The sequence below is a fragment of the Lepisma saccharinum genome, chromosome 18, assembly GCF_977018435.1.
Source record: "Lepisma saccharinum chromosome 18, izLepSacc3.1, whole genome shotgun sequence".
Lineage (NCBI taxonomy): Eukaryota > Metazoa > Arthropoda > Insecta > Zygentoma > Lepismatidae > Lepisma > Lepisma saccharinum.
In genome coordinates this window covers 28,673,300-28,690,023 of record NC_139246.1, presented here as the reverse complement: position 1 = coordinate 28,690,023, position 16,724 = coordinate 28,673,300, and the positions used below count along the sequence as shown (strand labels likewise).

The following is a 16,724-nucleotide window of genomic DNA, read 5'->3' as shown; positions in this document are numbered from 1 at the left end:
CTAGTTGCATCAACAAATCAGATAGGATTGCAAAACATAGTAACCCAACCTCCCATAAAAGACCCTCAAACTAGCTCAAATAATCAACAGGAAATAAACAGTCAACTGCAAACAGAAAAAACTTTGTAACACAAGATCAATTAAAAGATTTGGAAATTAAAATGAATGAACTCCAAATTAATCATTTTCAGAATAGTGCACAAACGTTCAGGAATAGATCACAGCCTACTAGAACTAATAATAGATTTCCTGCATACTCAATTTAGGCGCCAAGAAGTGAAGGTTATTTACTGGTTATTTATATAAACGTTAATGGTGTTAGAATTCTAGTTATTAGTATTTATTGCTAATGCTTTAATTGTGATGAACATGAAATTGAAAAGATACATTTGCTTGTAATTTATAAGTATTTGATATGGTCTAATGCTCTCACTGCTAGGTACGTACTTGTATGGCTCTAGGAAAATGGGGGCCCAATTTGCACATATTTTGCTTCCTATATAGAGGCAAACTACGTGGGAATGTCATAATCTGAAATCACTTGTGTCTCCACCGTATATCGAACTCTGGACCCTTTGATTACAAGGGAACGACGTTACCATTAAGCTATCGGGGCTTGTTCCTTTATCAATTTCACTTAATCATCTTTTATCGGGATCGTCTCTATTAGCAAAATTGGCAGATGGGCGACACTACCTGAGAAATATGTAAATATTTTCTAGCAAAATCGCATTTAATATATCGTCAAATTCCATTGAAATGTTAATTTGGACCCAAAGAGCTTTTATTAGTGTACTTTAGTTTGTTGATGGGGTAGCGGTAATAGGGTAGAATTGTCGAGCAGGGGCGTCAGCCCTCGATGCGATTAACGTAAGTCGTCAAAGGAGAGAACGCCTAGAAAGAGAATTGATTGGTTGATTGATTGATTTGGTTTACTTTACTTCGCATTTCTGCCTGCTTTGGTTTATCGTGAAGATGAGGATGAGTGATGATATGATGAAGTTGATGAAGGTATCTCACAAAGAACATCCATGCCCAGGCAGGGAATCGAACCCTAGGAAAAGATGTACATAATTTTTATCATTATTTACTTTACATAAAGATAGGTCCTTAGATATGAAATTATTGTCGTCTTAAAATAAAACGAAAGATAGATGATAGATATTATATCTTTGTTATTTTCGAATGCTACATTTCCGATATGTTAGGAAAACTAAGAAATAATCTAACATTTGGTATATTTTTTAGTTTTTGTTATATTTTTAACCAGTAAGATGATAATTACTATATATCTGCCAACACTGCATCAATATTGGTTTTGCTGATATTCTGGCAACGCTGGTATCCCAGAAAGCAGTTTGTAGATCGGGCTCTCGTTGTTTCTGGTGCCAGCTAGAAGGAACTTTACTTGAGTCTTGAGAGATCTGGTCAGAGGTACATCAAGAATGAGAGCGTCTACTACGCTTTCCACCTGAGACAGGACGGAGAAGCTCTCTGCTGATGGAGGACAGGCGAGGTAATCATTCAGATGTAACCTGACACCCACCAGCTTGGCAAAGTAGTTGATCTGGTTCGCTAGGTCCCTCAGAAAAGACTCAACATTGTGGAGAAGAGTCTTCAGCTTGTCGCCATTGATGTGTAGGAGGTTGAGGAACCCTTCAACGAGCTGTCCCACAATTCCCTTGTCTCTGACGTAGCCGGTGACGCCACCAATCAGACCCTCTGTGAACCCGCACAGAAACGCCTCAAGGACATCTTCGGTGTATACAGTCTTGTCCGTCACGTGGTTTCGCTCGATGACCATAAGGTCCATAATGTACTGTAAAAGATCCCCTAAAAGACCTCTAGCGTTGCTGGGAGCATCGGATTGAACATCCTCAAGGCGTTTGCCCAGAAAGAGCTCAATGAGCCCATCTGCGAGCCCTTTGTGGCCCATGAGCTCAAGGATCAGGTCGTCCAGAGACTCAAAGAGCTCATGGACAAGCCCTCCCGTCAGCTCATCTGACATAAAAGCCGCTTCCAGCACCACCTGGAGCTTACGACTGACTTTCACGCTCTCACCGACAACTATTTCCAAGTCGTCGATCGTAACGTTCTTTGTAGCTGCCGATGTTGATATTCCGGAGAAAAACCCACCCAAAAATGCTTGGAGATTGATCTCAACATCTCCAATCTCGACGCTGGAACCTTTGGAAGTCCTCGAGCTATTGGCTGCAGCATGAAGCGTCCAGTAGTAGGTGTAGCCAATCACAGTGACGGCATCTGAGAGAATCAGATCTTCGGGAGATGACTCAACTTCCTGTGGGCACTCATCCGCCCTTGGAACTCTTATACCTTCAACATGGTTTGTCTAGAAACAAGAAAATAATTTAGAATTAACATTTTTATCATTTGAGAAACTACTGAAAAAAAAGGCATGTGCCACAAGTAGCAAATGTTACATGAGGTTGCCTGGGTGACTTGGCTCTACTGTTAAGCAACAAAAGTAACTCCATACCATGGAAACGTATGATCATTGTTATATCCTCCTATTGGTGATACACTTGATAAGTTTGGTGGCCAATCCAGATGTTCGAATGGGATGCAATTTGTTAACATTCTTTAAGAAAATGTAACATGCAATTGTAAAGGGAAAATGTTTCATTTTTTGTTCCAAATAGTCTTACCTAAAGGCAAGGCCATGAAAATAGGCGACTGGGCAGAATTGCGCTGGTTCCACATGTGGGATAAGCAAAGCGAAAGCGGGGCAAATGTCAGATCCAAAATAAAAAAATTGATTGATTGTATTTAAACATGTTAAATTAACGTTGAAAATGAATATTGATAGATCACTGACATCTGTTTGTGCTTTCCATGACAAGCACGGAGCAAATAAGCCAAATTTGACAAGCTATAATAAACATTTCTCCTTGACAGCTATTTGTTTTTCTTCCACAGGCCCCACATATATGAAAATAAAGACATTCTATAACCAGTTCCTTACTGCTCTCAAGCTATGTGCCCTTGAGTTCTCAAGATCAATCTTTTTTCTTGGTTCTTGCATAGTGATGATTTGATTAAAATAGAGGTATAAATTTACTATGTGGTATTCTGCAACACCAGTATTTTCGAACATTTTTTTCATATGTGCACGTAGAAATTTTATTGTTCATCCACTTTACATTACACTGTTACTCCTTTGTGTGATATGTACTGCTTTCTCATATTTCCGTTTATTGTCATTCCATTCCTTTATGTTTCTTGGCCTTTCCTTTCCATTTTCTTCAGTTTCACCACAGGATTACTTCCCACAACAACGTCAGCCATGATGCCTGTACTACGTCACCTGCCGGTAGGATTCCTCCTATTTGTGGAGACACGAAACAAATAAATACCTATCAAAACACGCGTAAGACCAGTTCGGGTAAGAGTGGGATATGCCTCTCTTACATGCTAAAATAATTAATTATTTTGTACTCGTATTTTGTGTAATCATGTGGGGCAAGCAGGGCATATTCCACTCACTGCTAACTCTTTATTACGATCAGAGATGGCGCTGCCTCTCGGATATCAACACTATTTTACTTTTGGCTGCGGATTGCAATACTCCCATTTTTTAGCAGTCATTTTATTTTTGGAGAATGCTCTTTTTAATAAACAAATATACGTGTGAAGATAATAACAAATTTAATTAGTTTATTTGCATAAATATTTAATATCTTGCATACATAATATTAGGGTTGATCTATAAGACTAGTCCTCTCCAGCAAGTCTGGCAAGTAAAATAAATACTGCATAAACTAATGTCATTTTCTTACGAATGTCACTTGGTAACATCTCGTTTCAGCTTATTAAAACAGTAGTGGCGATTAGGAGGGGCCTATTTTTTTTACCACTTTTTGCCCCTGCATTATAGCGTCTTGATTCTAAGCCTTGTCTGCCAAGAGAAAGTAAGCTGTCCTTGCCCAGTTTTGGCACCCAATCGACTCTACTGTATAAGTCCAATAATATTACTAGAAAATTCTGTTAAACCTTACATAATATATAAAATAATAACGAAATTTAATTTTATAACATAATTTCATTTTTTTGCCATGATGTATTGGTTGAATTGTTGTTTTAAGTCCACTTTATGCACAGTAAGGCTAATTGGGACTGGACCTACAGTTTAAAGTGGGATCCGAACCACTATGTGCCTCCACCAGGAATCGAACCCGGGACCCCTTGGTTACAAGGCGACGACGCTACCACTGCGCCATCGGGGAGGCCTGCCATGATGTACTATTGATGGTAGATATTATTAATATTTATAAAATCCTTTTGATTTGATTTCATCTAATGAATTAGTTATTAGGTGCTTCACTAAGGATCTATTCTTACACGTAAATTCCTGTACACACAATTTACCACTTACTTACATAATTATCTAGCTTAGAGATATATAAAACAACACTCCCGAATCTTTTTATGGGCAAATTTTATTTAGATATTATCAATGCGGTTTAATTTACACGTTTATCATAATGTTATGTTACGTGTCCATAGGAGCGATAAAAGGAAAATGTTTGACTTAGACAATAACAGATGGCATCACCAGTAAGAAAGGATAAAACTAATTTTAATAAAGTAGAAAGGTGTAAAGAATGATTAAATCAAAGATGAAAAGCTAGATAATTACAATGAGTGATTGAATAAGTTGATTGTGTAACAGTGAATTATAAGAAAAGAGAAAATGTGAAAGTTAGGTGAGAAGTACACTGACGATATGTATAAAAAATCAAAGGAGGTTGAGATCCGATTTTGATTCTGGTCTTTTGTCTTTGGTATTGTCTTTATCTCCATTATAAGTTATTCACGTTGTTTCCTTTCTATATATGTGCATTATAAAGAACCCTCTCATGCTGTGCTAATGTCCTAAGCCGAGCAGGTATGTAACGTTATTCCTCGCTCGCAAAGGAATACGAGTCAGATTGTGTGCTATTCGTTATTCGTTTGTCACCAGGTCATGTGACCATGGAAAGGGAAGGCTCTCGCGTGGCGTGCGGAGTTCTCTCTCTCTCTCTTACTCTGGCAGCGGTTGGGTTCACATTTGGCAGTCCTATCTTAACATGGTCTTAGGAGATTTAAGAGCCCGTATCAACGCTGGTGACGATACCTAAAAAATAGGTTCTTGCGTCGACGTTCTGTGCTCGAACAGTCAAGTGTGTGGCATTTAAATTTTACTGAGTTAAAGATCAAATATGAAGTTAGTTATGTCGCGCAGCCTTTTTTTAAATATATTATTTATTACGTAGTTTTCCTTATCTCAATTTCGTAAAATTCACTTGCTCGCTAATTGTATGTAATAACTTAAATCAACATTTTAAAGCGCAAGAAAGCTTCAACTGTTCTTCTACAGAAAAGAAATGAAACTGATCTTACATAATTTTCTTTAGAATGTCTGTAGTTCGTCGACGTACAGAGCAATGTATGTAAGTTTTAACTTTGACGTTTCTAAGCTGGTCGCGCTAGCCGTTTCCCCCTCTGTACCGCTCGCGCTCAACTCCGCCCCCCCCCCCCCCCCCCTCCACGGCCCTTTTTTCTTTCACAATCGGCCGGTCTTCCAAGAAAACCGCATGCTGAAAGCTAGGAAAAGAAAAAAAGAATTCAGGGAAAGGTTTTGGGGAAGAATCAATGGTTTGGGCGATGCTTGTAAACAGTTCTTCACTACGCTATATCCTAATACTAAATCACGATGGGGTTGTAGTGCAATGACAACAGTGAAGAACGGGGGATTTCTCCAGTATATTGTTCACAAATGGGAAGGGCTGGTTGCACAGACTCAAGTACACCTTTACAAAAGGTTTGCCTGCAAAAGAAAAATTGTGCCAAATTATAACTTTTTTTTTGTGAGAACACGAAAGTCCATTACCAAGGGATTTTTTTAGGGAAAGGTGACTTTACTCAAAGTTTTTAGGTAAATATTGTGTAAATTCTATCTGGTGGTGGATTATCAACCAGTCACGCAAATGAATGACTTTTTAGCTGTCGATCATAAATAAGTTCAATGAACGTTCATTGTCAGTTTGAGATATTTCTGAGGGTCAATGGTAAAAAATACTTGATGGAAATAGTGCTATTTTTAAACATTTTGAACGTCCGTTCAACTTAATTTCGAATTTGGCTCCTTTCATGATTTGTAAGTAGGGGGATAAAATATATTTATTTAATACTTTACTGCGTTATTTTATCACCAATTACATATATATATTGTTAATCTGTTACCCTGCCCCCGTGTCAGGGCAACAATATATATATATATATATATATATATATATATATATATATATATATATATATATATATTACAGTCAGACCCAAAGAAGTCACAACATAAGATAGTTCTGTGTCATCATATACAAAAATACTTTTAGGCATAGGTCTTATGTAAAATAAAATACATTAATTATATGTTGTTTTTTTCTTTTCCAAAGACATTATTTAGTTGAATAATATGACAGACTTACTATTGATAATGACCATACAAAACACACCATAGAAATTTCATTCACTTTCAACTTTCTGCGGCCGGCCACCGTGGGGGAGTGGTTAGCACATCGCGCTACGACGCCAGGGGTCCCGGGTTCGAATTCCGGCTTGGCCGCGGATGTTTGTGAGTGTCCATTCATCAATTTCATCATATCATCACTTATTCCCTTCTTCGCAAATTGGCTAAAAGTGGCACAAAAAGCGAAGTAAAATAAAGCAAATCAATCAACTTTCTGGATATACGACAAATAACACTATTTCTGTATAAGGAATTTTAGGCGTGCTCAGATCCTCCGATTATGGGGAGCAAGGGCCTTGATAAGAGTTCAGCTGACGAAATAAAGCCTTCATTCCATCTCACTGTTTTTATTACATTGATGGGAACAAAACAGGGTCGTGTGTGTCCCGACGCACCTAAAATCACTTTATTAGATGAATTTCAACTTCAGTGGCACCATTGTTCTCTGCTGGCGCTTTATTTTCCATCTCTGCCGTTCAAAGACTATTGTACGTACAAACGTGGTTTAGTACCGCAAATTCAAAAGAACTACACATAATTTAAGTAGTCCAATCAGCCCGGTTGAACGACCTCTTGTGGTGAGCTGAAGTGGTGAGCAGTGTTGCCAACTCCTCACTCGAAAAAATCACCAAGGTTTTTGTTTTTGGGTCTAACCTAACCTAAAGCAAGGAGCTGGCAACCTTGCTTGAGGTATTTTCTCGCAGTGTTGCCAACTCCTCACTCGAAAAAATCACCAAGGTTTTTTTTTTTGGGTCTAACCTAGCCTAAAAGCAAGGAGCTGTCAACCTTGCTTGAGGCTTGCCTTACAGTGCAGAAAGCAAGGTTGCCAACCCACTGGTATTTTTGCCATAGCCTTTTACAAGAAAAAAAAAAGAGAAAGGGAAGAGTTAAACAACCGACAACTTACCCACAGCCTTTTTTGCTCTAACCTAACCTAAAGCAAGGAGCTGGCAACTTTGCTTGTGCAATCAACCCGGTTGACCGCCCTCAAGTGGAGATCAGTGTTGCCAACTCCTCACTCGAAAAAAAATCACCAAGGTTTTTTTGCTCTAACCTAACCTAAAGCAAGGAGCTGACAATTTTGCTTGTGCAATCAACCCGGTTGACTGCCCTCAAGTAAAAATCAGCGTTGCCAACTCCTTACTCGAAAAAAAAAATCACCATGGTTTTTTTGGTCTAACCTAGCCTAAAGCAAGGAGCTGACAACTTTGCTTGAGGCTTGCCTTACAGCGCATAAAGCAATTTTTGCCAACCTGCACACACTAAACAAGGAGAGCCGGCAACAAATATGTACTGCCGTAAAAGAAAGAGAGATGGGTGGATGGTAATATAGTATGTGTGTGCGTGTGCGCGTATAATATGTAGCATTATTAACTAGAGTGTGTTGGCAATTTACTTACAACTAAAAAAAAAATAGAGATGCCAACTTTGCTGTAAGATGAAAAAAGAGAGAGAGATTTATGGCTGGCAAGAGTAATGAGCGAATGCGCCATATCGTAATTTTCCAACTCCGTATATCGTGACCTTTGTAAACCTCTCTCGGGGGGAATATTGTAACACAAACAAACAAACAAACAAATAATAATTGTTGTTTTTTAGAATGCCTGGCCCCTATAACCTCGCCAGGGTGCGTGGTGCCCAACCAAAAATGTAAAAGTTTTCTAACGGCTGCGGTTATAGATTACCGCACCTCTGTAGAGTTTCACGTGTTTTTTTTCTCAAACTTCTTATATATTTTTTTAAATTTTTTTACAGGGTTTATTAAAATACATATTTGAGGAAAACAACGCCACCCATATATAAATAAACCCCTCAAACTAACACTAATTAGAATTAACCTACAAAATTTTTCTCGTAAGATATTTTTTTGTAAACACTCTACCACCAACAGATCACATATAAATAAACATACCCCCCAAAAAAATGCAATCTGAGAAAAGTTGTCCTGTGTGCAAGATAACCATATCAAGCGCACATTTTGCAAGACATTGTCGTACCTGCACACCTGGTAAGCGTGTAACCGCTAAAAAACCATGTCCCAGGTGCGGTATACCTATTACCATTAATAATTTGAAGAGGCATATAACATCATGCAAAGTTGTCGTCGAAGCACCTGTCCCCCAACCGTCGACCAGCTCGACCAAGAGGAAGGCAGAAGCAGCCTCCATCAATGCACCACCTGCCAAACGCGTCAAGCCTGTGGCGAAAGCGAACCAGACTGCTTTCGAGCGGTTGTTAGAGGACTTTGTCATCACTTCGGAGGGCTCATGCGACGTGCGTAGCTTTTTGGAGAACGTGCAAGCCAAAATCATTTCCATCCTCGGCGATGCGCTTGCAACGCACTCTACTAAATTCTACGCATCGCTACGTTGCCAGTACAAGAAGCCGTCTGACGAAATTTACAGCTTCTGCCACAACACCAAGGCGAAGACGCTGCATCTGGCGGATGTCGACAACCTCGAGGTCATCTACAACCAGTTTGCCGATGAGCTGGTGGCGAAACAGGAGGAACATCAAGATAAAGGCTCGGGGGGTTCGCTGTGTGGCGAGCCTCACGAACTGTGCGTCAAACTTTGCAAGTTCATACCTCTCTCCGCCTCCAGCTATGTCCCCTTACCACCTACTATTGCGGCAAAAAGGGCTGTCCTGAACATTCAGAACAGTGACGCCAAGTGCTTCGTATGGTGTGTTCTGGCAGCGTTGCACCCAGTTGAGCCAAAAAATAGTCCAAAACGTGTTGGCCACTACCTACCCTATGAGGCAGAGCTGGAAGTTGCGATGGCTGGGATCGACTACCCGGTAGAGGTCCCGGATATTCGAAAGTTTGAGGCCCGTACACACAACCCTCGGTTGGCCATCAATGTTTACGGTCTCACTGACGAAAATGCGGTGTACCCCATCCGGGTGAGTGACGTAAACAACAATGATGCTCGAGAAATCCATCTCCTACTTATCAAGGACGAGACCCATCACCACTACACCCTTATTCGCTCCCTCTCTAGACTTGTTTCGAGCCAGCGGAGCAGTGATAGTCACCACGTCGAGGTGTGTCGCAGGTGCTTGTCAATGTTCGACGGACGGGATCAACACAATTACCAACATGTTCGAGGCTCCAACATCGCTGCAGAGAAGCTTGCCAGCCACAAGATCTACTGCAATGACAACGAGCCAGGTGTGGCAGTCTTGCCCAAACCTGGCACCGTGGAGTGTTTCCACATGCACGGTGCTATGGTGGAGCACCCCGCTATCATCATCGCGGATTTCGAGGCCTTCCTCAAACCCCTGTCCACTTGCGATCCTGACCCTGAAGTTTCTTCCACCACCTCTTACCAACTCCACGAGGCCTCGAGTTATGCCTACGTTGTGGTGCGACGTGACCAGCACATCGCCTCCGAGCCCTACGTGTACCGTGGTCCCGACGCAGCCAAACACTTCCTCGAGAGGATGGTTGTCGAGGCCAACGAGATAGGGAAGGTACTGTTGGCCCCCAAGTCTATGCTCCCACTGTCTCCCGACGATCAGCGTAGACACGACGAGGCCATCGCTTGCCCTGTCTGCGCCAAGGAGTACACCGCCAACAACCGTAAAGTCCAACACCATGATCACTTTAACGGTAGGTATGTTGGTCCATGGTGCAACGGATGCAACCTCATGGCCCGGGACCCGCGATTTATCCCTGTGTTTTTTCACAATGGCTCGGGATACGACTTCCACCACCTCGTCAAGCATCTTGGGTACGACGACATGCGAATCAACGTCCTGGCGCAGAACGAGGAGCGTTACATTAGCTTGAGCAAGTGGGTGCGAATTTCAGGATCACACTCTACCGTCGAGCTTCGCTTCCTCGACTCCCTGAGGTTCCTCCCGGCCAGCCTCGATGCTCTTGCAGGGAAGCTTAGCGACGAGCAAATGTTCATTACCTCCGGAAACTTTCCGAACTTGGACGCCGGCCTCTTCAAGCGTAAGGGGGTCTATCCCTACGAATACATCACAGACCCTTCCAAGTTCGCGGAGACGTCGCTACCTCCCCAGGCGAAGTTCTACAGTCAGCTACGCGGCTCGAACATCACCGACGAAGAATATCACCATGCCCAGTACATGTGGCACGAGCTGGGCTGTCGAACTCTCGGGGACTACCACGACGCCTACCTCAGACTTGATGTGACGCTCCTCGCCGACGTGTTCCAGACGTTCCGTGCGACCGCCATGAAGATCTACCAGCTGGACCCTGCCTACTTCTACAGTCTCCCCGGACTGGCGTGGTCAGCCATGTTTCTGGTGACGAAGATCAAGCTGGAGCTTCTTTCGAACGTGGACATGATGCTGTTTGTGGAACGCGCCGTGCGGGGTGGAATGGTCCAGGTGTCGCAGCGACACTCGCGCGCCAACAATCACCACATGGCCACCGGCTACGACCCCTCACAACCGTCCAGCTACATCATGTACACGGACGTCAATAACCTCTACGGACACTCCATGATGCAGCCACTCCCTTTTAGAGGCTTCGAGTGGGCTGACCCTTCCAACTTCGACGTCGAAAGCTTCGACGATTCGGAACATGGGTTCTTCGCCGAGGTGGACCTTGAGTTCTCCGAGAAGCTGCAGGATTTGTTCTGCGATCTTCCCCCTGCACCCGAGTTCAAGTGTCCACCCGATTCCAACCAGAAGAAGCTCGTCATGGACTTCGAGCCCAAAGAGCGTTATGTCCTGCACTACCAGAATCTCCGGTGGTTGATGCAGCGAGGGGTCACGGTCTGCGCAGTTCACCACATCCTCAAGTTCGAGCATTCTCCATGGTTGAAGCCATATATTGAAGTCAACACCAAACACCGCACTGCAGCCACGTCCGAGCTTGATAAGGATTTCTTCAAGCTTATGAACAATGCGGTGTTTGGCAAAACTATGGAGAATGTACGGAATCGCATGGACATAAAATTGGTAACGAGGAAAGCACAATGTCGCAGGCTCGTAGCAAACCCGTTATTCAAATCGAGGACCATTTATAACGAACAGCTTGCTCTGGTGCATATGAGGAAGAGTGAGGTGAGGCTCGACAAGCCAATTTATGTTGGTGCCTCAGTATTAGACCTGAGCAAGCTGCACATGTTTCAAACATATTATGGGATACTACGCCAGCACTATAACGACAATATTAGCCTACTCTACACGGACACGGACAGCTTGGTGTTCCACGTTCGCACGGACGATGCGTACGGGGATATAGCCACAGCTCCATCTTTGGTTAACCTCTTCGACACCTCGGGCTATACCCAGCCGAACCAGTACGGCATCCTGCCCCGAAACAAAAAAGTGCCTGGCAAACTCAAAGACGAGAAGGACGGTGATGTAATTCTCGAGTTTGCAGGTCTTCGCGCCAAGGCCTATGCCATCAAAGCCGAGGGCAGCGTTACCAAGAAGGCCAAGGGTGTCGGCAGACAGGTGGTTCGGGAGCATCTCGCATTCGAGGACTTTGTTGATTGCCTCAAGACCAGGTCGTCGGTTCTAAGAGAAGAGCAGCGCATCCAGAGCGTCGACCATATCATCACCACAAACAAAGTTAGAAAAATTGCCCTGGATCCCAACGACGACAAGAGGTGCGTTCTCGAGTGTGGTATTCACACATTGCCGTGGGGGCACTATCGCTTAGCAGAAAGCAAAACCTGCAACATATGTCCATCTTCAACAGAAGATTCATAAAAACAAAACAAAACAAAAAAAAAATCATGTTGTTAGTTATTACAAAAAAAAAAACTTTGCGTGTCATTACAAAAAACACTTTGACCGTATTCTTAAATAACTAACAAAAACAATGAATCTTTTTGGCTTCCGCAAACAGATCAACATGGAGACTGCACCACCAAATTCCAATAACCTCTTACCTTCCGTGTTACCTAAACTCAACGGTCTGTTGATCATTCACCTCAACAGCATTTGGACGAAACTGAATGACGATGTGGGCAAGATGTTTTATGTTTTTAATAACAATTTACATTTCTACGAAATTCCGATCGACGGGAAACTTCAAATCACCGTGAATCCGGAAAACGCAGGCGAAATCAAAATTTCTACCGGCAAGAACATTTTTCGAATCAAGCACGACAAGATGCTTTCTAACATTACGTACGATGTGTCTGCAGGAGATTATTTTTACATGGAACTCCTCGGAGATTACGACAAACTCATTCCTCTCTTCGTAGAATTACGAATCGTCTATCCTATTATAAATAACCGTTAACCAAAAATGCCTAACGACATTTTCGGCAACACCAAGCGTGTAGACCACGCAGAAGAGATTCTCATGTTGGACATTCGAGTTAAGAAGTTGAGGACCGATTTGATCGCTTTGCAGGAAACCTTAAACAAAAGTTTAGAGTCGGAAATCGCTACGCTGCAAACGCAATGTCTCGACCCCATTCTGAAAATCGATTCCGAACTGAAAACGCTCATAAAAAATTATGTCGACGTACCTTCTTACGACAGCGTTCAAAATATACAGTTGAGCGTGGATTCGCTTCAAAATGATTTGGCCAAATTACAGCAATTTCAATCGAAAAATGAAGATTTGGAAAAATTGAAACTCGAAATCGAAGAACGAACTTCCGCAATAGAAAAAAATTTCTCCGAACTTCAAACCGTGGTGAACGATATAGACGCAGAACGCTTGCATGTTGTTGTTTCCAAATTACAAGAAGAATTCACCAGCACGTTGGAAGAAATTAAATCCAAGTTGCAGACTTTGGAAGATACAATGACGAACCTACCATCGTCGGACGAACTGCAGGTCATCGGTAAAAGCGTCGCGAACATAAAAATTCAATTGGAGGCCTATCAAGATTTCGAACACATTCAAACCACCATCGCTACGCTTCAGGCGTCCTTGGAATTGATCAACGAAGAAATTAAAAATATTCACGCTGAAGCGAGAGCGTTGACGAGCATTCAAGACACGTTGAGCACGGTTCAGCATAAAATCGAATATTTAGAAAATTTGAACGTCGAAACGAATCTCGCTCATTTTCATCACGTACTCGACAACATACAGGGTGACTTGGAATCGTTACGGACGAGCGTGCCTTCGAGCGAAGATTTGGAAAAATTGAAAACGGCGGTGACGGCACTATCCGATTCGAGCGACATCAAAAGTTCATTGAGCGATCTCGAGAGTAGGGTGGCCAATCTCCCCACCTCCAAAGAATTGCACGCTTTGAAAAGAAACATATCTCGAATGCTGAAACGACTAGAAACGGAAACGGCGAACGTGGAACAGATTCGAGACGAAATTAGTTCGCTGGTGTCGACGCTGCCCACTTCGCAGAGCGTCGCCGACCTTCACACGCAGTTTACAGAGATGCGAAGCATCGTGAACGATCTTACCGAGAAGAGCTCGAAATTGAATCAAGTCGAGAACCTTCAGAACATCGTCGTCAACATCAGAGATCAAGTTGGAGTGCTGGAATCCACGCAGGAATCGACGCTGGCCTCTTTCGGTGCCAAGTTGCAAGAACTCAACGAAAACTACAAGCAGTTGAACGTGGAAGTGAAAATCAAACCGTCGTTTTCTACCGTAACGGATACCATAGTCGAGCATTTGCTGCCCATCGAAAATAAACTCGGACAAGTTCACAGTAATCTGCTCGGCGTCGACACTAAATTCGCTAAACTGCATTTTCTGCAAGCCATCGAAATCAACAGCATACCCAATCAACAGAGAATCTCCACGTTCGTCGAAGGTAACAAACTGTACATGTTGCATCCTTATCATCCGTACTACAAGTTTCTCCTCGACGGTACGATTCAGATAAACGAATTTTCGTACTGGTCTCACGGTAGAAAAGCTAGCGTTCCCACCATGACCTTGATATCGAATCGTGGTGTCCAGAAAGCAGGAAACATTCCTCTGGCACGTTGGAACGAAACGCGCAACATATATGAAATACACGAAGACGAAGATCTCACCGTTTTCGACGTGAGTGCCGGCGATAAGCTGATCATTCAAAACACGAGTGAAGTACCACCCTCTTTGAATCCCATCACGCTGGTGCTTCTCTTGAAACGTAATCTCTAAACAAAAAAATGTCTAGGCAGGCCATCGTCGAAGAATTGCATAAACCTGCACGCCGCAACTACGAACGTTTGGCTGTGGTAACCAAGGGCATCGACGACCTCTGGCAAAGTGACCTCGTGGAGATGAGTAGCGGCAATTTGAAAAACGTGCATAAATTGAACAAGGGCAACAAGTACCTCCTCACCGTCATAGACACGTTTTCGAAATTCGCATGGGCTCTACCTTTGAAGGCGAAAACAGGAACCTGCGTCACGGAAGCATTCAAATTAATTTTTCGCGAAAGCGGTGGCAGACGACCACGGTTTCTGCAAACGGACAACGGTAAAGAATTTTACAACGCCGTATTCCAAAAATTTATTCAAAAACATGGCATTCGACATTATTCGAGCTTCAGTCACATCAAAGCCAGCATCGTGGAAAGATTTAATCGAACCTTGAAAACACACATGTGGAAACGATTCACGCTTCGGGGAAATTACAAATGGGTCGACATCCTGCCGGAACTCGTCGACACCTATAATGATACAGTACACAGAACAATAGGCATGAAGCCAGTTGACGTTACCAAATCTGACGAGCAGCGTTTAATTTCTACCGTTTACTGTCCAAAGTACACTCCCACGACAAAAAAAGCTAAATACAAAATTGGAGACCAGGTGAGGATCAGCAAATTCAAACGCACCTTCGAGAAGGGATTCACAAAAAATTGGAGCACGGAACTTTTTACGGTGGTTCGAGTTCTACCCGGAAACCAACACACGTATATAATAAAAGATAGTAGCGGCGAGATTTTGAAAGGTAGATTTTACGAAAAGGAACTCTCTAAAACAAAACACCCCGACACGTACCTCATCGAGAAAGTATTGCGTAGGAAAGGTGACAAACTGTTTGTCAAATGGCTGGGACTTCCAGAAAAAAGTTGGATCGACGCGGACGAAGTGATCTTGTGAGTACGTGGAACGTGGTGAAGCGTCTACCGGATCCGGAAAGTCAAACGAGGAAAAAGAACGGCGAGTTGCTTCCCGACAGCATCCGCTGTCTGATCGTAGGTCCTTCGGGGTGTGGGAAAACGACACTGCTCGTGGACAATTTTCTCCTCGCACCGAATTGGTTAAATTGGAAGAACAGGCACCTGTACGTGTTCTCGAAAAGTTTGGAGCAATCCAAATACCAGCAACTGATAAAACTGTACGATGGTCTGGACATTGCAACATTCGCCTCGGAAATAAAACCGCTCGACGATTGTCGTGAAAATTCAGTCGTTGTGTTCGACGACGCCATCCTGGAAAATCAAAATGAAATTCGCAACTTTTTCACGCAAGGTCGTCACAAAGGAATGGATTGTTTTTACCTAGCTCAAACGTTTTCCAAAATTCCAAAACAGTTAGTGCGCGACAACGCCAATTTCATATGTTTGTTTCGTCAAGATCACACCAACCTCAAGCACGCGTACGATGACTACGTAGGCGGAGACATGAACTACAATCAATTTTCGGAAGGCTGCTCTACTTGCTGGAACGGTGACGATTTCGGATTTGTGACGATCGACATGACGAGAAAACCCAACGATGGAAAATACAGAAACAAAATCAACGACTTTCTAAACGTTGCAACGTTGTGAGAAACGACGTATATAAATAACGTCATGACGAAACGAAAAATCGAAGACGAAAATCTCAAGCTTCGCGATTACCTCGCGAAACGCTTCAAAGGTTGGAAATCCGAGAATCGCGGATTCTACGAAGAGAAGAAACGTCAGGATCAACCTGTGATCGATGCCATCAGCAGTCTAGGTAAAGAAATTAAAAGTGTCACGGAACAAAATAAAAATTTGATTAATGAACTCGTACCGCTCGCAGCTAAAAGTTACGCCGTACCCACGCCTATTTCGAGCATTCCTTCGACGCCGTTCGAACTGAAGGATGCACCGGCACGACGTCGAGCCATAGGCAGCACGTCGTCGTCTTCGGATAAAATCGAGTTGGGGCCTTTGGCACGAGACTACCTGAGCACGGGGAAATTCGACAAGGATGAAGTGTTCGGATTGTATCCCAGCATGGAAACCAGCGAAGGCGGCGGTGTGGTGTGGAAGATTGGGAAATCGAAGGTGACCTTCGAAGGCAACGACATTAA

The 16,724-nt window shown here is 43.1% G+C and overlaps 1 protein-coding gene across 1 annotated transcript in view; it reads right to left on the bottom strand.

Annotated features, from left to right (window-relative positions):
• Positions 1–1,281: 1,281 nt before the first annotated feature.
• Positions 1,282–16,724, bottom strand: part of LOC146001940 (uncharacterized) — a 42,774-nt gene continuing 27,331 nt past the window's right edge. Inside the window, exon 3 of the mRNA XM_083139660.1 lies at positions 1,282–2,350. Coding sequence (XP_082995786.1) covers positions 1,307–2,350 — 1,044 coding nt within the window. The 3' untranslated portion in view covers positions 1,282–1,306. The remainder of the gene's footprint in view (positions 2,351–16,724) is intronic.